This window comes from Toxorhynchites rutilus, chromosome 3 (genome assembly GCF_029784135.1).
Source record: "Toxorhynchites rutilus septentrionalis strain SRP chromosome 3, ASM2978413v1, whole genome shotgun sequence".
Classification (NCBI taxonomy): domain Eukaryota; kingdom Metazoa; phylum Arthropoda; class Insecta; order Diptera; family Culicidae; genus Toxorhynchites; species Toxorhynchites rutilus.
In genome coordinates, this window is record NC_073746.1 from 101,187,343 (window position 1) to 101,209,325 (window position 21,983).

Genomic DNA, 21,983 nt, shown 5'->3' on the forward strand with positions numbered 1-21,983 from the left:
AATTCTTCCGTACATATATTTTGTTCTAGTCATCATACCAAACGTCATCAAAGGTCCGTCATTAAATTTACTTGTAACGAAGAACAATCAATCACAATAAATGAATTGACTTTACACGGCATTTGTTCATTTTTTTCACTCACAGAGCAAATATATTGAACTCAATTGAATTTGGAAACTGTTTCATTCAATCAAGAATTTAATCAATACAAACGAATGATTGCTAAGCTAAGGTAGTTCCACGTGAACCTTGCGGTTATATCATAGATATAATCCACTCATTTTTTTTATGGCAGAACAACGTTTGCCCTGTCAGCTAGTATTATCAATATTATTTACTTATAATTGATAATTATTTTCCTGGGTATTGTCGACATAAAAAGCTGATTTGACATCACCTTTCTAAAATGACTTGATTAAACCGATTTTTGGCTTCAATGTCATCGATTGTAATTCAATTTGACTGATTTAACAAAATCTAATTTGGCGCAATAATTGTACCAGAATGAAATTAAAGGTTGGATTTACTTTCAAAAAGCGCAAAATGCTATGCATTTCTTATCTGTGATTATCGCTGCTTTGATAAATATGTCGTTTTGAAGATTCGGAAAATATTTTTTCAAAAGCTTTACCCTCAAGTTATGGAAGTTTTGTCAAATCGACTGAAAGCTTTCCTGCTATAGCAGCATTTGACATTCGACGCACGAAATGCTAATGTTCCATCGCAGACTAGATCTACACACAGAGAGGCTCTCTCATTCCTCGATCGAATCGCGGAGTGTTAAGTAAGTTTTTCACTGGCGCGGCTGCTAGGAAAAATATATTACGTCGAAGCTAAAAATCTTCCAGCTAAGAAGGCTGAAGATACGTTCGCAGCGGTTCCGTGGAAAGTTAGTGAATATTTGAGCCCGTTTCCGAACCAGACCTTCCCTCAGCAATGGTGCACTACGGGAGACTGCTGAATGTCCAGGTAATGCGAATTCGGCGTTTTGTTCTTTTCCGGCTAAAGTAGGGCATCGTATTCGTTCGATTTACTGACCGCAACGTGATATTGTGACTGATAACAGCTGGACGGTGTGATTGATACTTTGGTTATTTTGGATTTTCCAATTGTAGGTTGTGCATAAGTGAACTGTATATGCACAACCTACAATTGGAAAATCCAAAATAACCTGAATGTTCTGGGTACTGGTTAGGTAACATTTTCCGCCTGAATATATATATTCGCATTTCCTTCTCGTGTCGGCAAAATGAACGGTTGCTTGTGTTGGTTGCCTTCGGTGTGCGCTTCGAGAGTCGTGGTCACCGCCAATGTTGTCAGTGAAGGTTCGAGAGTGTTTGTGCTTGAGATGTGTTTTGCACTCTTGAACCTTGTTAATTCCCCGATAAGTCTGGGGGAGTCGCATGTTCGATTCCCTATGGTCAGATCATGTGAATTCTATAGGCTGTAAAAAGTATTTTATGAAGCTGCGTATAACTTGAAATTACGTTGCTTGTTGTCCACTTTAACACACCAAACGCAAGTGGGTGTTGTTGCATTATTTCTGTTTTATCAACACCACGTGTCACATTGCGATAAAGCCTGAAGGTTGTTATTTTGAAAAGATATCTTATAGTTTGATCAATTTATAGACACTTTTTTCTATCTCCTCGCAGTGTTTTTTTTTTCAAAAATCAAATTAATACTATTCTTTCTCTGACATTAAAATTGAAAATGAATGAAAAATGTTCTTAAATCTTTTATTGGCTTCATGGCAGTGCATATATGCGTAAGCGTATATCTTTTGTTTTTCATTTTTTTATTTTTATTTAAAAAAAATTGTGAAAAGTTCATTCAAGTTTCTCTGAAAATTTATAAACATAAATACCACAATTCGTCCGTACAAGTGGAGGTTGTGGGCAGAGATGTTTAAATATTTAATTTATTCGATTATCGATTAATCGTCGGATCATTTTTAAATATTCGATTCATTCGAACAATTGTCTTTCAGTATTCGATTAATCGAGCGAATATTTTTTTGTTGTAATAATAATGAACAGACATTTCATAATAAAAAAAATTACGATATTATAATTCCAAAAGAAACATTAAAAATAATTGTAAAATAAACAGGGCGTAGAATCATGGTTTTTGAATGAAATAATATTTCAGTATATTGATAAATTTACCATTTTATGATTTTTTTTGTATCACGTTGTCTATCGGGTTGTCGATGTTAGATGGTCGCTGTTGGATGAAAAAAAACCGTAGCCTAACTCTTGACCTAAAAATGTATTAACCTTGAAAATGGTTCCTTTTTTTATTAATCGCGATTACTGTGCTATTAGATGTATTCATATTTTGATGTTTCATTATTCGATACCAAATTACTCGATTATAATTGTAGATAATCGTTTATTTGAATTAATCGAACGATTAACCGACGTCTCTAGTTGTGGGAGATAGCATTAATAGTGATCCCCGATAATCGTTCGATTAATCGAATACTTCCTACAGAAATCGATTATTAATTGAACGAATACTGCGCAACCAATAATCGAAGCGAACGAATAATTTACGTCGATTAATCCATTCAAACCCAGAGAAAAAACAAGAAGTGGGTTATATCTGTGATATAAGCGCAAGGTAGACGTAGGACTACCATTGGCTCGGTATTCATTTATTTGAAATTGCATCTGAATCAATTGAATTAATGAATGAATGAATTAATATTTTGAAAGATCGTTAAAAGTTTTTCTTGTTAGTGTGTGGGTGGATGAGTATAGGTATGAAATTGTTATTGAGATAAAATTCAACTCTTTCGAACTTGTTGGTGGTCCCGAAATGAACCAAAGGAATTTGAGTGGCCTTGAAAAAGCTGAATATGTTTAATACATGATTCATTTATGTTTTCGTGACAATAAGATTTTTCATGATCATCCATGCGCTGAATAGAAACTGAGGGCGCCATTTCACGGTGATAACGAAATAAAGTATATAACCTTGCATAAAATTCATTTCGTTTTTATCGTGATGTGGCAATTTTTCATGACTGTTCCATGCGTAAGCAGAACAGAAACATGTGCTATTGGATTGCATCACGGGAACACCAAGTCGAATGCGTAAATGGGTGCGAATATTCCTTCGCTCGGACGCACTCATTAGCATTAGCATTAGCATTGAGCTAGTTGCACAATCTCGTAGGTGGTACGAATTCAGAACTGTAAAGTTAATAGCTAGCCTCCATCCGTTGCTGATGATTAGTAATATCTCTTAGATGAAGGTATGCTTTCTTCGACAGTTAAGAATTGTCCTGGCCACGTCCTTGCAACTGCTAAGGAAAGGGATGGAATGTTAGTCCGATATTTACTTAAGAGAGATGCAGAGATCTCTACGATCTCTCATAAATATCTCGGGAATTTAGGAAATGTGTTAGTAGGGAAGGTAAGCCATAGGATACACTCAGCCAGTGTTACTGGCGTAGATTGTTATTACTAATAATTTAGTGGTACTTAAAATTAACATTACTATTATAATTAATATTGCTATAACTATTACTATTACTATTTCTATTACTATTACTATTACCATTACCATTACCATTACCATTACCATTACTATTACTATTAGTATTACTTTTACTATTACTATTACTATTCCTTCGCTCGGACGCATTCACACGCAAACATTTTTTCGTGATTGTTCCATGCGAAAGCAGTTTCCCAAGCACTAATGCAAGCGAGCAAAAGGAATCACAGCTTGCATGTATTCGCTATGATCGTTTCTCCAGGTGCCTAGATTTTGCGTACATGTTCGGAAACACATTGTGATCACCAATCATCATCAATGAGCTAGTTATGATTTCAATAGTTTGCTTTTAAAGCAATTTTGAAGCTATTGAAACGATTTTTTGGACCAATAAGTGACAATCACATAACTCGTTGACATTTTATCTTTCGGATGGAGTGATTACCATACCACTCCATTCAGCCGGTAAAGAGGTATTAACGTTCAAAACCTTGCAGTCCCGCGTCACTCTCTCGTTTTCGACACTTTGAATTTACACCCCGGTACAGAAATGAAAGACGTATTTCTGCGTCAAAAAACGTGCGGCCTCTGCAGTTTTATCCTGAACTTCAATCATTATCTTTGACGCTCCCTTGAACTCGTCAAGAAAGCTCAATGCCGTAAACGCAAATTGAGCTTCGCGTTGATTATCAGGCGGAATGAACACTTTTTTTATTCTAGCAAATGAGAAATATTAGTCTAACTAATTATTCCTCTCAGTGTGACGATAAATCGATTATTTGGGGCGATTAATCGTATCGAAAAACAACCTGCTGAAAAGTATTCGATTAGCTGATGAACGATTGATTTCAAAAATAGGGGATCACTAGTCGCGAACAAGCAGTATTAGCCATTTGTAAACATTCAAAAATCTAGTCAAAATTATTGCTCCCGTGGTCAAGTGGTTAGCGTCACGCCTAACATGTCACTGCTGAATAATTCTGGTGCTTTATATTAATTATTGGGTAACTAAACATCTCCGCCACGCTCTATTCAATTTTAGTACTTTTAGAATGTTACATGAATTTAATATATAAATTGATGCGTGCACTAAATAATGATATCAATTGTGTAGAGCTCTGATATCAATCGATCCTGTTCGATGTTGTATTTTGTTCAGAATAGATAAAGAGGTTTATTTTACTTGCCCAAACTTTTAGACGAAGCACCCATTGTCATAAAAGGAAAGCATTTTTTCCATGTCAACATAACAACACACCACGTGTTGAGGGGTGGTAGTGGTGTGGTGTCCGATTCGTTTCATCTACTCTACGCACTGCCGGTGCTTGGGTGAAAATGCAAGAGAAACTTTACACCATGTTCGAACATCATGTGAAACATTAGGATTAAACATCGTATGATCAAACCTACTACGACTACAAACGTGTCACATTTTTAAACATAGGTCCACAAAACTGCGAACAGCAGCGTGGACATGTTTATCCCGGACGCAGTGTTTTTTGTGAAACATGGAGGACTGCCTTCAGGTATCTATACAATCCATTTATTATCATATCTACAGTGACTTACAGTGGCTCTTAATAGGTACCTAAATCTACAACAACTATTCGATATCAGACCGACCGATCAAGAGATTTTTGGCAGATGGCTATTGTTTGAGAGCTGTCGTTGCTCTCTGAATTGAAACATATTGTATTTGACTACAAAAACAAGCTAAAACCTGTATTTTAGCATCCAAGGGTCATCATCAATTCATTTCTACCTGTTATTGATTTTTTTTTCTATAACCGTACACCACAAAAAAAAATAAAATTTTCGAGAAAAAATCTTGAAAATGCTTCTGTTATTGAAATTTTTTGGGCTTAAATGCGCACGAGTTGCGATGTATGGAAGAGTTGTAGGGCAAATATTTATCTACCACTAGCTGACCCGGTAAACTTCGTCCAGCCCAAAATTTGTTTTTTGTTATCAATAACTTCAAACATTCACGTTTTCTTACTATAAGCAGGTTCATGGGTCCAACCGCAGAACTGTTCATTAATTGATCTTCTAATCGACCTCATTGAATTTACCTTTAACTATAAAATTACTAGTATTTCTAACAAAACTCATCATTATAATATCAGATAATTTTCAGACACAATTCTTCTTCACGATTTTTCAACCATTTGCAAATAACATGTTTCTCCGTTACATGGAATAAATGTTTTATACAGAAAATATGACAGAATAAAGACAGCCCTAAATCGGACTATTCCTTCCTCGAGTTCTGCTCTTATCAACACATTCGGCGATACTTTTTTATTGGTATAGATATAAGAAGATATAGGAGTGCGTTTCATCACACTAAAATTCATTTCCAGTTTTGAACAAAGATCAATTTCGCTAGCGCAAACATCAAATGGACTAACAGCACTCGCCACTATGTAATTGTAAAACATATTTAATTTTCCGCATCTTCCCGTTTTCCTTCAGAGTTTTTCGAAAATTTTCAATTGTTATGTTTGGTTGGGTTATTTTTGGTTGAAATATATGTAATATCTTTTATGGGAACCCCTCTCCATTCCAGAGGAGGTAGGTGTGTCATACCATCATAGAAACATTTCTCATACCCAAAAACCCTCACATCTCAAAATGTGCCTGATTAGTTCTCGAGTTATGCAGAAGTATGTGTTTGTGTGCCCCCTGTAATTTGTGTTTCATTTGTATGACAGCCCCTCCTTAGAGAGGGGGGTGAAGTGTTTAACCACCATAGAAACATTTATTGTACCCTAACACCTGCACATGCCTAATTTGTTTCCATTATCTTGATTAGTTCTCGAGTTTTGCAGAAATTTGTCTTTCATGTGTATGGCAACTGCCCATTAGAGAGGGGGTTGGAGGGTCAAACAACCGTAAAACATTTATTGCACCCTAAAAGCTGCCAAGTTCGATTTCATTTTTTTTGTTTGTTTTGTTTGTTTGTTTGTTTATTGTCCAGTAGCGTAAGATACAAGTCTTTTAAAAATTACTACTTCCGATTTATGAATGGTTTGAGTACATTATTGCCTAACCTATTCGTTGATTGATTTTAAAAATAATTAAATTAATTTACACGGTTCCAAAAACTGATACAGCCACTCTTGAAAATTGCTTCTGACGAGAATCGTTTCACAACGGGTGGTAAAGAGTTCCAATTGACCACACCCCTAACGAACAATGCATTTGCGTAACATGCTGTGTTGTTGGTTGGAATCACTAGATTCTGCAGGCGGCGTCCACGAGTTTGAAGAAGCCTCTGGTATAGTATCCCAGGAGATCGTGTGTTCAGCAGATTCCGCAAGAATACGCAAGATCGATTAGCATAAAAGTTTTGTAGAGGACATCCAATAAGGTTCTGTTGCAAGTGACTCACGTAATCATAGCGGCTCAGTTCGTAAACATATCTCACACAGCAGTTTAGTGCGACACGTAACCGATCGAAGGAGTTTGCGCTTGGACGGATATGAAGAACGTCGCCAAACACGAAATGCGGCATTTGCTTGATTAATTCTCGAGTTATGCAGAAATTTGAGTTTCATTTGAATGACAGCCTTCCCTTAGAGAGTGTGGGGGGGGGGGGGGACGGTTAGAGTCTAGCCACCATAGAAACATTTGTTGCACCCTCAAACTCCATATGTCTAATTTGGTTTCCTTTGCTTGATTAATTCTCGAGTATTGCAGAAATTTGTGTTTCATTTGTATGGCAGCCCAGGGGTACCAAATGTACCGCACCACGACTGTATTCTGACGACTGTCACCATCATTGGCCCGTAACAGTCGTTAGATCAATCTATTAACGACAATCACACAGTGAAAATGTCGTGCGACATTTATATTTACTGTCGTGTGCTGTACACGGCTGCATTTCCATATGTGAGTTTTTTGTTCATTCGTCTGCGACAGGCCTGGTTGCTAACTAGTCATGTTGTTTGTAGATTCGGAATGCAATCGTAAATGCATTGCTACTGTCGTGAATGATTTTTTTCCCTCGTGCTGATGATGTCGGGTGTCTTTGTATATATTATGCAACGTCGTTCGCTTACAAAAGTGTGTTCTTTATTCACCAGTATTTTATTCATTTTCTCATTCGCAAACTATAGGTTGTAGGCTTTGAAACGGAAGATAATTTTCAGTTTCTGGTGAATTCTGCAGCATATTCCGAATTGTGAGTAGTGAGGAGTGTGAGCAACAGGGGAGAATCTGTTGAAAGAAATGCGAGAGGAAGTGTTGTGGGTGGAATTAGCGTAGATGAAAGTTTCGCGGGTGCAAATGCATGGCCAGATGAGAGTGAAGCTGGGGGTAGTGGAGCGGGTAGGAGCAACGATGGAGTGGATCGTTCGGATGGAGTTTCTAACCCGAACGGAAATCGAACTCGAAGCCCCCGTGGCAAGCGCCACGCAAGCCACTAGGTCATGAGGACCATACATAATAAAAAATATGTCCTTTTTTTAATTCTTTATTGAAGAGACGTTCAGCCTCCTGGGCTGGTTCGCCTCTAAAAAAAATTGTACTGAGCCTGTTTGAAATCCATCGGTTTTCGAACGTTTAAAGTTGGCTTCCTACTTGGAGAATAAACCTAAACATTCCCATCAATGAGTATTTCCCGATGTCATCAATATACATATTAACAAAGAAACTCTCGCCTAGAATCATTAAGGAATCCGTGCTTGTTTCTCCTATGAATTGCTGCTCATTTGTGTACCTATCTTGATTCGGCCATCCCAACAGTACATCATTCTCGATACAGCCGATCTAAAATTGAATCGGCTGTCTCTGTATATACGTAACTTGTGCTCACAACCACATCCCAGAGCGTACTGGTGAAAAAGCACAAACGCATAAAATAAAGGCTTGTCTTACGATCGCGATTTCTTGGTCATGACATTTTTCTTGCGACAGTCAAATTTGACAGTAACTCGGGTAAACCGATGATATTCATCGCATCGTGAGCAACTGTTACAGCGACAGAATTAATGGAGTAGCAGACACGAAAAAATGGAAAATTAACAGTACGTTTGGCTCACTACGATCGGGCCCGACAAATCAGACAAATTCGACGAAGCACCGACTGCTATAGCACAGGTTTATTTTATTCATTCGTGCTCTGTCGCTTGTATGCGAATGTAGCGCGCACACAGTGAGTCTCGATTTTATTTCATACCGACTGTAATGAAAATGCAGTACTTTTGGGACGCCTGTGGCAGCCCCCCCTAAGAGAGGTGGGAGGAGTATCTAACCACCTTAAAAACATTTATTGTACCCTAAAACCTCCACATGCCAAATTTGGCTCCATTTGCTTGATTAATTTTCGAGTAATGCAGAAATTTGTGTTTCATTTGTTTCATTTGCGTCACTTGAAATGAACCGAAGGAATCCTATCATGCTGAATCATTCTTTACGAATTATCAGGTTTTTGCGAAGATTATGCATGACAAGCACGTCTCTGGACATAATTTCAAAACCCTGATCTCTCGTAAGGAATTAAGTTTAGGCCCAGCTAGGAACATTCCACATTTTTTCACGATTTGTTGTTCGACAAAGTGATTAAAATAGTGCTGATATATTTAGTCGCACACTAAATAAAATCAATTCGTCGATTGCCTTCACATTTTCGAGATCTCCTTGCACTAGCTCTTGAAGGTCATACGGTAAGTAGCTGCGCAACTTTGCATTGCAATGCACCGCTGTTGCGCCTCAATCACGTGAAAGCTTTTCTATTTACATGGCTCGGTGAGGGTGTTTTGCACTGTTTATGTTTTGTCTTACGCCTATCAACCCCTCTCGTATTTGTATTGTTATCAACGTGATTTGTTTTTCTCTCTTTTGCAGGCTAAGCGCGCCGCTCTGTACGCCGTTGATGCGCAGCAGCGTCAGTTCCACGCCTCTTGTGCAGCTGCCGCCAAGGTCGCGCTGTCCCGCTTCGACCAGAATGTGTACCTGCCGTACGAAAAGCTCCAGAAGAACGTTGAGGTGGTCAAGAAGCGTTTGGGCCGTCCGTTGACGCTCAGCGAGAAGGTTCTCTATGGACATCTGGATGATCCCGCCAATCAGGACATTCAGCGCGGCGTTTCGTACCTGCGTCTGCGACCCGATCGCGTTGCCATGCAAGATGCCACCGCCCAGATGGCTATGCTGCAGTTCATCTCGTCCGGGCTGAAGAAAGTGGCCGTCCCATCCACCATCCACTGTGATCACTTGATTGAGGCGCAGGTTGGCGGTGAGAAGGATTTGGCCCGTGCCAAGGACTTGAACGCAGAGGTGTACAACTTTTTGTCGACTGCCGGTGCAAAGTATGGCGTTGGTTTCTGGAAGCCAGGCTCGGGTATTATCCATCAAATTATTCTGGAGAACTATGCTTTCCCAGGACTGCTGATGATTGGTACCGATTCACACACTCCGAACGGTGGTGGTTTGGGTGGCCTTTGCATCGGTGTTGGTGGTGCTGACGCTGTTGATGTGATGGCCAACATTCCCTGGGAACTGAAGTGCCCAAATGTGATCGGTGTCCACCTTACCGGAAAGATCAGTGGATGGACATCTCCGAAGGATGTCATTCTGAAGGTTGCCGATATTCTGACCGTTAAGGGTGGTACTGGAGCCATCATTGAATACCACGGCAAGGGTGTCGAATCGATTTCGTGTACCGGTATGGCTACTATTTGTAACATGGGTGCCGAAATTGGTGCCACCACTTCGCTCTTCCCGTTCAACAAGCGTATGGTTGATTACCTTGGAGCTACCGATCGGGCAGCCATTGCTAGCGAGGCGAAGAAATACGAAAAGTCCGTGCTGTCTGCTGATCCCGGGGCAAAGTATGATCAGCTGATCGAAATCAATCTTGATACTCTGGAGCCACATGTGAACGGTCCATTTACACCTGATCTTGGTCATCCGATCAGCAAACTTGGTGCAAACTCGAAGAAGAATGGATACCCGATAGATATTCGTGTCGGTCTGATTGGTTCCTGCACGAATTCTTCCTATGAAGACATGGGCCGTTGTGCATCGATCGCCAAGAACGCCATGAAGCATGGTTTGAAATCTAAGATTCCGTTCAATGTCACCCCTGGGTCGGAGCAGATTCGTGCCACTATTGAGCGTGACGGAATCGCTAAGGTATTCAAGGAGTTCGGAGGGACCGTGCTGGCCAACGCATGTGGTCCATGCATCGGTCAGTGGGACCGCAAGGATGTGAAAAAGGGCGAAAAGAACACTATTGTCACTTCGTACAACCGTAACTTTACCGGCCGTAACGACGCCAATCCAGCAACGCATTGCTTCGTCACAAGGTAGGTTTCGATATGATATTTAAGTGATGTCATTCTATCTAATAATATTCGAATTGTGCGAACAGCCCTGAACTGGTGACCGCTCTTTCCATCGCTGGACGACTTGATTTTAACCCGCTCACGGATGAGCTCACTGGATCTGATGGCAAGAAATTCAAGCTGGAGTCGCCCTTCGGTGATGAGTTGCCCCAGAAGGGATTCGATCCGGGCATGGACACATACGAAGCCCCACCATCGGTAAGTGTGATTATAGTGAGGGGAAAGAGAGATCATGTGACGTAAAATGATCATGGCTTAAAATATAGCATTATCTTATCAAGCTCTCACTTTTGACGAGAGTTTTCAGCACACAGTATTGTGACGGAAACGTGTTTTTTTATTCGCGCATCGTTCGAAAAGTGATGAGCCTAATTATTGAACAAACAAAAATATATCATAATCCAAAGATCATTTATTTCTAACGACAATATATATGTTCCCTTGAGAGATTGATCTCAAAAAAGGAGCTTCAAATATTTGGGCTGTGATTAACAGTATTCTTGGAGTTAATCATTGCTTTTTCCACCTAGAAATACTTAGTTTTTTTGCAGTTGATATTTTTTTCTCACAAAAATATACATATTTTAGACGGATTACGGAAATGATGTGAATAAAACACACAGAATGGAAAAACTACACTTAAACATTTATTGCTCTGAATGCATTGACTGTGTGTAATAGAATGAAAATCAGATCACTGGTTCACATGATCGCATTGTTGACGTAGGACTACGAATTCATAACCGGCGGAAAACAAAACTTATATAAATTCAAGAATGAAGCTCTTCGGTACAAACATTTGTTAGCAATGATAAGGGCCAGTGTTAGGGGTGAGAATGTTTTTTTCTGTGACTTTCAACACTTTTAGGCTGGTTCGTCACTTAGTCGGGGTGCGAATGTTCCGCGAAGCAAAAAAAAAGCCAATTTGAGCAGATTTCCAACTTCACTCTTAGAACTTACGTGTACTGTTGGTTGCTTGCTGTCTAGAGTGACACTGGAACACTTAACTTACTGAATATCCAAGTAGCGTTTCAGTAATTCTTAACAAAATTAGATTTCTAACGCTCCCAAAAACAATGCTTCAAAGAACACAAAATGGCGACACTGAATCGGCTCTGTGTTAAGCCGCAGTTCCACCTTTTTGACTTGATACATATTACAAGTCAATGGTTTTTGCTTATTGAAGTACATCATTTTTCGACATAATTAGTCTTGTCGATCAAGGTGGGCCTTATCCGATAGCTAGCGGCTGGGTGTAATTTGTGTAGCACGACATTGGAGCAGCTACGTCGTTTATTGACGATGATCATATTTCCCCCGAATAATGGAACAACAAAATTATTGATTACTAGCTGACCCGGCAAACTTCGTCCCGCCCAAAATTTGTTTTTTGACATCCGGCGATCCTTTGTTTGGTATAGATAGAAGAAGATATAGGAGTGCGTTTCATCACATTAAAATCCATTTCCAGTTTCGAACAAAGATTAATTTCGCTAGCGCAAACATCAAATGGACTAACAGCACTTGTCACTATGTAATTGTTGAACATATAGGAATTTAATTTTCCGAATTTTTCCCTTTTTCCTTTAGAGTTTTCCAAAAATTTCCAATTGTCATGTTTGGAGGGGTGTCATACCATCATAGAAACATTTCTCATACCCAAAAACCCTCACATCCCAAATTGTGCTTGATTAGTTCTCGAGTTATGCAGAAGTTCGTGTTTCGTTTGTATGGCAGCCCCCCTTTGAGAGAGGGGATGAGTGTATTCACCATCGAAACGTTTCGTGCCCCGTAAAACCTTCACATGCCAAAGTTGGCTCCATTCGCTTGATTAGTTTTCGAATTATGAAGAAATTTGTATTTCATTTGTATGATAGCCCACCCTTAGAGAGGAGAGGGGCATAACAATTTTCGTGTTGATCGGTTCAGTAGTTTCCGAGTCCATAAGAATCAGACAGACAGACAGACAGACAGACAGACAGACAGACAGACAGACAGACAGACAGACAGACAGACAGACAGACAGACAGAAATCCATTTATATATTAGGCTGTCAAAAAAGTCCTGCGGTATTTCCGCGAGGTGTCGTTGTTAGCGCGTAGTTCTAGTTGTATTCATTGTATTGAGTCATACTATAGCTTGTTGGAAAGGTATTTTTGCGCGCTATAATATAGTCCTTGACAGTGTTTTGTTTGGTTAAGTCGTTCGTGAGTTATAGTGTCGCAAATATGGAGCAAAATAAAGAGAAAATCCGACATATTTTACAGTACTACTATGACAAAGGCAAAAATGCATCTCGAGCTGCCAATAAAATTTGTGCAGTTTATGGACCCGATACAGTTTCCATTTCCACCGCACAACGATGGTTTCAACGTTTTCGTTCTGGTGTAGAGGTTGTCGAAGATGCGCCACGCTCCGGAAGGCCCGTCGTCGAAAATTGCGACGAAATCGCTGAATTAGCCGAGAAAGACCGGCATAGTAGCAGCCGTAGCATCGGCCAAGAGTTGGGGATAAGTCATCAAACCGTTATTAACCATTTGAAGAAGCTTGGATTCACAAAGAAGATCGATGTATGGGTGCCACACACGTTGACGCAAAAAAACAGCTTTGACCGTATCGACGCATGTGAATCGCTGCTGAATCGCAACAAAATCGACCCGTTTCTGAAGCGGATGGTGACTGGCGATGAAAAGTGGGTCACTTACGACAACGCGCAAACGGTCGTGGTCGAAGCCCGCTGAAGCGGCTCAGACGGTGGCCAAGCCCTCATTAACGGCCAGGAAGGTTCTGCTGTGTGTTTGGTGGGTTTGTCAAGGAATAATCTATTATGAGCTGCTTCCCTATGGCCAAACGCTCAATTCGGACCTGTACTGCCAACAACTGGACCGCTTGAAGGTAGCACTCATGAAGAAGAGGCCATCTTTGATAAACAGAGGCCGCATTGTCTGCCATCAGGACAACGCCAGGCCACACACTTCTTTGGTGACGCGCCAGAAGCTCCGGGAGCTCGGATGGGAGGTTCTTTTGCATCCGCCGTATAGTCCGGACCTTGCACCAAGTGACTACCACCTGTTTTTGTCCATGGCGAACGAGCTAGGTAGTCAGAAGTTAGCCACAAAAGAGGCCTGTGAAAATTGGCTATCCGAGTTTTTTGCCAATAAAGAAGCGAGCTTCTATAACAAGGGTATTATGAAGTTGGCATCTCGTTGGGAACAAGTCATCGAACAAAACGGCGCATATTTGACTTAAAACAGATGACTTATGAACAAATGAAAATTCAAAAAAAATACCGCAGGACTTTTTTGACAGCCTAATATATATTTAAAGGGATAGCAGCGTTAAAAATGAAAAATATAATCTGACTACCCTCCTTCGAGCCTCTATCTAGCTAAATAATCATATAGTTTGCTCCCTCTGAGACTTGTGGATCAGGATCTGCTACATTAGTTGAATATGAATCATTCGCTTTGCGTAGTCCGTATGATCCTGCTGTTTCATGATGCAAAAATTCTGCGTCGAATCCGTACATGACGGTTTTGATTAGTTGACTCGTATGTCATGAAGTGCGAACCGAAGCGGAGTTGTCTCGTTCTCTTTTGTGTCGTGATTTGTAGCAAGTAAAAGCGAAATAATGCCACTGGAGGAAATGATTACTATAAGATCATATTTGAACGAATTCAGTGGAAGGATCAATCGGCAAACACTGTTCAACACGGTAGCTGAGGTTGGCCGGAGTGAGCAGAATATTTATAATATCTTCACGGCCTTCCGAAGACGTGTATCAACAATCTCGGTCAAATATTCCCCGAGTGTGTTCGAAGTATCTGCCGGATCGCTGAAGGTTGTACCATCCATTTGAAAAATGAGGTTGTGTGGCCTTCTCTTCCCATTCAGCGCATTTTGTCTTCATGGCTTCATTCATTGGGTCTCCGATTGGTAGTCGTTTGGTGGCACGTAGAAACTTTCTCTGCTTCTTGACCTCCCTTTTTGACGTCCTTGGACCACCAATGCAGCGCTTTTTTCCCGGAGCACGTTTTTCTTTGTTGGGATGGAAGCTCATGCCTCCATGATGTTTTGTTGAGAGTGGTAATGGTGGTTGGATTGTCTCTAAATAGCAAGAAGTCGGAGGATGTTTGAATGGCTGTTAAGTCAGCTCTGATTGTGCCACACGATAAATGATGTTCACCGGAATCGGGGACTCGATTCGGACTACTATTATTGGCAGGTCAGTAGACATTTGTTTTCGCTAAAGGGGAATGTTTCTGGACACCCAAAACAATGGAGTGAGCCTCGCTTGGTGTGCTAGTGCAATTAACCCCCGATAATTTTCTGGATGTTTGTTGGTGAAACTCGGTTTATCTCTTGGGGTGCGATTATGGACGGGTCCAACTCTCTTTCAGGGATTGTTGTACAGCCAATTGATGTTCCATTGCATGCAATGATTCCCGATGGAAATCCACCGACAACATGTTGGGCGGCCTTGCCAACCGGGAGCATTCACTAACAAGATGTAGACGTGTTTTGTTAAACTTTTTTTTTTATTTTTTTGAGAATTAGTTCGTTCTTCCAAACCAGAAATGAGTGCATAAGCCCTGCTGAAAGTGTGGCATTGAATTCATTCAATTCTACTTGAACCGACTTATTTATTATGAATCTATAAAAAATATATGGCGAGACTGTTATGCCTAGTATTGTTTTTTTAAAAGCTGGGAAAAAACAATAACTTTTTTGGGTTTTTCCAGAAGATTAGGCCTGAGAACATCGTTTTATGAACTAAAGTGAAAATTGTCAAAAAGTAACATGGAGCGACTATGCGTAGAACTGCAGTATAGCTTATGTGAAATCTCTATGCGTCGTACATATCGACATTGGACTTTGTTTCGACTGGCATAGGCAATTAGTATTCCTGAAGTCGAGTAATTCACTACAAAATGTTGACGACTTAATTCTACCTTCTTCGATTTGAATGAAATTTTCAACATTCTTTCGGTGATGGAGATAATGGGCTTGATCATGAACGTCACTTTACGGTGAAAACGAAATGATTTGTATGCAAGGTTATATGCACCTTTTTTCGTTTTAACTGGGAAGTTACGTTCGTGATCAGGCCCAATTTTTCGTCACAGGTGAGGTTGCCAAGACGATTAGAGAATAATCTTCCTATTTACATTCAAAAATTGATAATTTGATAATTTGTACGAAAATGTTACACATATATGAATCCCTTTAATTATTATTTTTTTCAGGATGGCTCTTCCGTGAACATCGACGTTAGTCCCAGCAGCCAGCGTCTGCAGCTGTTGGAACCGTTCGAAACCTGGGATGGCAAGGATTTGCTCGACATGACTGTTTTGATCAAGGTTAAGGGCAAGTGCACCACCGATCACATCTCTGCGGCCGGTCCATGGCTCAAGTATCGTGGTCATTTGGATAACATCTCCAACAACATGTTCATTGGGTGAGAATTTTACTGAAAGTTGAATTGGTATATCCGTGCTAAACCTCCATTCCATTCCCAGTGCCACAAACATCGAAAACAACGAAATGAACAAAATCAAAAACCAGGTCACCGGCGAGTGGGCAGGCGTTCCGGATGTTGCCCGAGTGTACAAAGCGAAGGGAATCCGCTGGGTGGCCGTCGGCGATGAAAACTACGGCGAGGGTTCGTCCCGCGAACACGCCGCTTTGGAGCCACGGCATCTTGGTGGTCGTGCCATCATCACCAAGTCGTTCGCTCGTATTCACGAAACGAATTTGAAAAAGCAAGGAATGTTGCCGCTTACCTTCGCCAACTCCGCTGATTACGACAAAGTAACGCAGCACTCAATTGGTTTTCAACAATTTTCAAACGATATTGTTCCAATTTCAGGTCCAGCCGCATTCGAAAATCTCCCTCCTCGGTTTGAACAATTTGGCACCCGGCAAACAGGTCGACTGTGAAATCAAAACCGACGGCAAGGTGGAAAAGATCAAGCTGAATCACTCCTTCAACGAGCAACAGATAGCTTGGTTCAAGGCCGGCAGTGCATTGAATCGTATGAAGCAGTTGGCTTCGAACTAAATCATAGTTTAGCGCGATTTACGTATTTAATGGAAGCTGAGAAAAACCATCTTATCGGTGCGTCGAATTGTGGGATTAAGAAATCGATGTGTTTTCTCTGAGATGCGCAAAGAGGCTGATAAGAGGGAGTGAGCTCCATAGCGTTCAGTGCTTCCAGTGTAAGCAGCGAATGCGGAACAACACATTTAGGTTTGGATCAGAAAGACGGTAGTATCTACAGAATTGTGCCCTCCCAACTTAAACCAGCAGTCAACCTTATAGTCGATAGTGTTAAAATAATTTTATTTGTACATAGATGATACCATTGCACGCAAAAAAATAATTAGTTCAGATGAAGTTCAGAGCCCCAATTTAGATGGCATTAATATATAAACCTATTCATTGTGAATTTAAATTATATCTCGATTGTGAACAGTTTTGATTTCAACAACAGTTTTGTACTTCTTTTCTCTGGATGTTTGTGGTAGAGTGTTTCGTCTATGACAATAAATCAGAATTTAAAATATTATTTGAAATATATATATATTTGACTATATTTACTCACTGCAATATCCTAATCCTGTGAATAGAATGAAGCGAACATTACTTTGAAAGCCCACAGAGCGTGTGATGTCAACTTTTTTTTCTATTCTTATTTTCTTAGTACTGCTTCACTCAGTATTCATAAAAATAATTTTGAAATCAGTTGCCTAAGTTTCTACTTTTTTACCTAAGTTTTTAAAATTCCGACAAAGCAGATTAGTTTTGTCGAATCTCCTGTTACGGAGTAAAATAAGAAATTGTAATGAGGAAATCCAAAAAAGATGTTGAAGACTTCGCTGTGTCAATTTTAGAAATTAGTGTAAGCACAATTGACATTCCGTCTTCTTTCCTTTCCGTATTGCTCTTTAAGGCCAAGAGATCATCACTAATCACTAATCAAGCAAATCGAGCCAAATTTGCCATTAGGGGCCACGAAATATTTCTACGGTGGTTAGATACCCCTTTCCTTCTCTCTAAGTCGGGGGCTGCCATACCATAAAATACAAATTTCTGCATAACCCAGTAACTAATCAAGCAAAATGAAGTCTCTGTTGAGTAGTCATCGAGAGCGGACGTGTTCTTTTGTTGCTCCGCGTATATTTTCATTAACGGTCGTTTGATGTGATTCAATTCGGGCATACATGTTTTCGTTTCAGCAGCGTCGTCATTTTTAATTGAAATTCAACAGCTACATATGCGTATAATGTGTGAAAATACATTTATTTCATTACGAATTGCAGTGTGGAGAAGCTGGAAGCACACGTTTCCAGAAGCATTCTAGTCAAAATGTTCCTGTTGTGTCTATCGTGTATGTTTATGCTCTAACAAGAAACGTAGGGATTTCTTCGTGGTTATACACAACTATCAATTGAAATAGCAGTTAAAAGAAAATGGTCAAGTGCTGAAAAAAAGCCATATTGTGCATCCTTTGCTAGTTTCGTGGATGGTATTAGTTATGAGATATCTCTCTGCCCTGTTATTGGCGAGAGGAAACGACAAGTGAAAATATGTAGAAGTGTCGATCAAATAATCAAAATCATTAGGCTGACGATTGAATGTCATTCGTTTCGCGAGCGACAGAACGGAGAACGCAGCTAAGTATCATTTCTCTCTCCTTATACTCTCTGCTCTCAGTTTGGAAGGATCTTCTATCACAGGGTTGTCATTTTTTTGGTAGTTTTGTAGTTATGCTGAGAGACATTGTATTTTTGTTTGCTCTTTCTGTTTCCCTGAGTTGTGCCAGTGGGATAGTTTTCTCTATTCTCAGGATGACGTCAAATTTTTTTTCTAGCTTTATATGTCTTTATATGTCAATTATGAGTTATCGGATTTAGATCACAAGCATTGGTTGTGGATTCATAATTAATTTACAGGTTCTCGTTCAGTGTTTGGGATGCGGTGTTGATTCTGAGTGTTTTTTTGACGTGGGACTACGTCTAACCGGAATATATGGAGGGTAAAATGAAAACCTAAACACAGAACATGCAGGAAAAAATGAAATATTTCGAATGCTTATAGCTCGAACATTTCGTACTGGATAGGAGAGATGTTTGCATCACTTGATAGGGAATATTTCTACGCATCTATCGCAACTAACAAAATGTTGTTTTTCATTAGATAAACAATTGAATAACTGTATAATATTAGGCGTTATCTAAACGCCCTAACTGCATCGTTTTGATTGGCCCGATTTACGGTTTCTGGGGAAATCGGCTCTGCAAATAAATGCAAACTGCGAGTACTTTTGTCCTCGCTTGCCTTTGTGCAGAGTGGAATATGTCTGTCTTAACATGATCTTCTAAACTTATGAACCTGGGAAAATCGTGCAGCCACTAGAAGCGAATGAACTTCCCAGTTTCAAGCAAATTCGAGATTCGAGAAGTATGTACACTTTTGGGATGTAAACTTCAGAGGGAAATGTAAAATAAAATAATCGTTTGATAATTTTTTTTTGTCTTTATTGGAAAGATTTTCAGTCTTAGGCTGGTTCATCAAACGTTTGATAATTCTTCCGTACATATATTTTGTTCTAGTCATCATACCAAACGTAAAAGGTCCGTCATTAAATTTACTTGTAACGAAGAACAATCAATCACAATAAATGAATTGACTTTACACGGCATTTGTTCATTTTTTTCACTCACAGAGCAAATATATTGAACTCAATTGAATTTGGAAACTGTTTCATTCAATCAAGAATTTAATCAATACAAACGAATGATTGCTAAGCTAAGGTAGTTCCACGTGAACCTTGCGGTTATATCATAGATATAACCCACTCATTTTTTTTAATTAGACTATTAATTTAAAAAAATATTCGGGATTAGTACTGCGTCCTTGATACTAAACTTGTAACTTGATACTTGTTCATGTTTGTTTCCATCCTGTTAGAATCAAACTTTGTTAAACTTCAGTTTCACATATCTTCAATTATGCAGTAAAAGTTTGATTTCTATTATGTTCTGAAGTAGGAGTGCTCATTCTGATCATGTTTGAGTTAATTAGTCTTAGTCTCATGTTGATGCCCATATTGCATACATCAGTTATTATATTATCGCTTATATACTTATATGAAACCACATTCCAGAGGCAGAAAGTTATAAATGGCATATATAGATATTATTTTATTCTAAAACCTCCCAAATATAGTTTGTTAAGAATACACGCTATGAAATACGATGTATAATTTCGGTTTTATTGGTTTTACAGAAGTTTTTTCGGTTATCTTATCGGGTTTCCTGTAAAAAATCCCCCGTTACGATTGGACTTCTATAAAACCTACACGCGATGAAAAACGATATATATCAGTGAATCGATTGATTTCAAAAGAGTTCTCTCGGTGACCTTCTCAGGTTTTCAAAATATAACTCTTCGCCGTCGCGATTGGATTTAGATTAAAGAATGTGCGATGAAAATAGAATATATAACACGTCCAATTTATTTTACAGGTTTTCCTTCTCAGGTTACGTAAAGATAAAATCCTCGATAGTTCGCGTTACACAATCACATCACTTACCACAGTGAATCCTGATTCTTGCCTCTCCCTACTAACAACTATCCCTTTTATGATATTCGCTAGGGAACCACGCTATAAAGGCGACCCTTCTGGCCTTCGGGCGGCGAATATCATACTAACATTCCTTCCCTTCCCCTGGTGACTGTAAGGACGTGGCCGGCGTCGTTATTGACCATTTAAAGCTTGAATCACCGAAAATTGCACAACGAGAATGATTTGCTAATCCCAAGCGTCATTCTGTGTGTTCTTTGTGCAATTTGGTTGGTACAGGTCAATCACGGAGAGCAACTACGAATTGTACAGTCTATCCAAGCTCAAGCTCAATTCTGCGATCGGACCCATGAACAGCGCTTAGTAAGAAAACGTGGATGTGATAACGAAAAATAAATTTTCGCCAGGACGAAGTTTTCCGGGTCAGCTAGTACGTTATAAAACTGCATTCTTTCATTTCTCATAATTATTTCTTTTATCTTTCATTATTTTGAAAATGATTTTATTCAACGCCACTATTTCTCAAATAGAGTGCTACCCACGATCATACTTTTTGAATGGAAATGAACACTGATCGGAAATACATATACAAATATTTCCTAATAATAATATTTGCGTGTTATTCGAACATATCCTTCTTTCGGGTAAGTGTCGCATTCGCATTCGGGTAAATGTCGCATTCGGGTGAGTATCAGTTCGGGTATTTGTTACATTCGGGTATGTGGAATTCGGGTGAATGTCTTTCGGGTAAATGTGATACAATCAACATGTTGAGCCCATTGAATGGAAATTTATCGTTTTTATTTCAAGGGATAGATTTCAGGATAACTCTAAAAGATTAGATCATTTCGAAGTGGGACCGCAATTTTTGATGAATGTAACGGCTTCATTTGTCAGAATTGGGACCATTTGATAATCACCCATATTCTGCATTCCGTCGGATATGCATTCCGTTCGAAACCGTTGTTTCGTTCAAGTTATAACTTCGCATTCCCTATTTCGAACGTTTTGCCGATTTCATGTTCGACGAGAAACAGATCGAACGAAATACAAAAACAACTTGAACGGAATATGGAATATATATGAATATGGAATGGATTGATTGATTCTTTGTTTTTAAGTTTTTTTTGCAGTTCATTCGCCTCTAATGGAATGGAACTTTATCAATGTTGTGATTGAAATTACTGTGCCACCTTTTTCTCGATACACCTTGGCTCTTCGTGTTGTCATGTTGGTCATGTTGGTTGAACGGGTGGCAGCCCTGTGTGAAGAGGAAGCAAAATGGTGCAATGGTGGTAGATGCCATTTTTTCATTCGTGTTTAAAAATTCAATGTGTGAACATCGTTCGAATAAAAGATTATTTGTTTGTCGTGATTAGTTTAAACTTGGCCTTCCAATTCCGCTGAAAAAAAACAGTCCAATAATCAAGTCGTTCGAAACATTCCTAGTCGATCGAATTTTTGAGTGGACTGAATATTTTGTTTCTTATGCATTTTTTTTGGATAAATATATAATTATTTAATTTTTTATTTTAT

General features: G+C 39.4%; 1 protein-coding gene across 1 annotated transcript; it reads left to right on the forward strand.

The window, feature by feature from the left end:
• Window positions 1-739: 739 nt before the first annotated feature.
• LOC129777341 (probable aconitate hydratase, mitochondrial) lies at window positions 740-17,439 on the forward strand. The gene is made up of 6 exons (XM_055783566.1): window positions 740-970; window positions 9,359-10,818; window positions 10,884-11,055; window positions 16,104-16,315; window positions 16,377-16,668; window positions 16,727-17,439. Exons 1-6 carry the CDS (start codon window positions 938-940, stop codon window positions 16,916-16,918), a joined length of 2,361 nt encoding a protein of 786 aa, XP_055639541.1. The 5' UTR covers window positions 740-937; the 3' UTR covers window positions 16,919-17,439.
• Window positions 17,440-21,983: the final 4,544 nt, after the last annotated feature.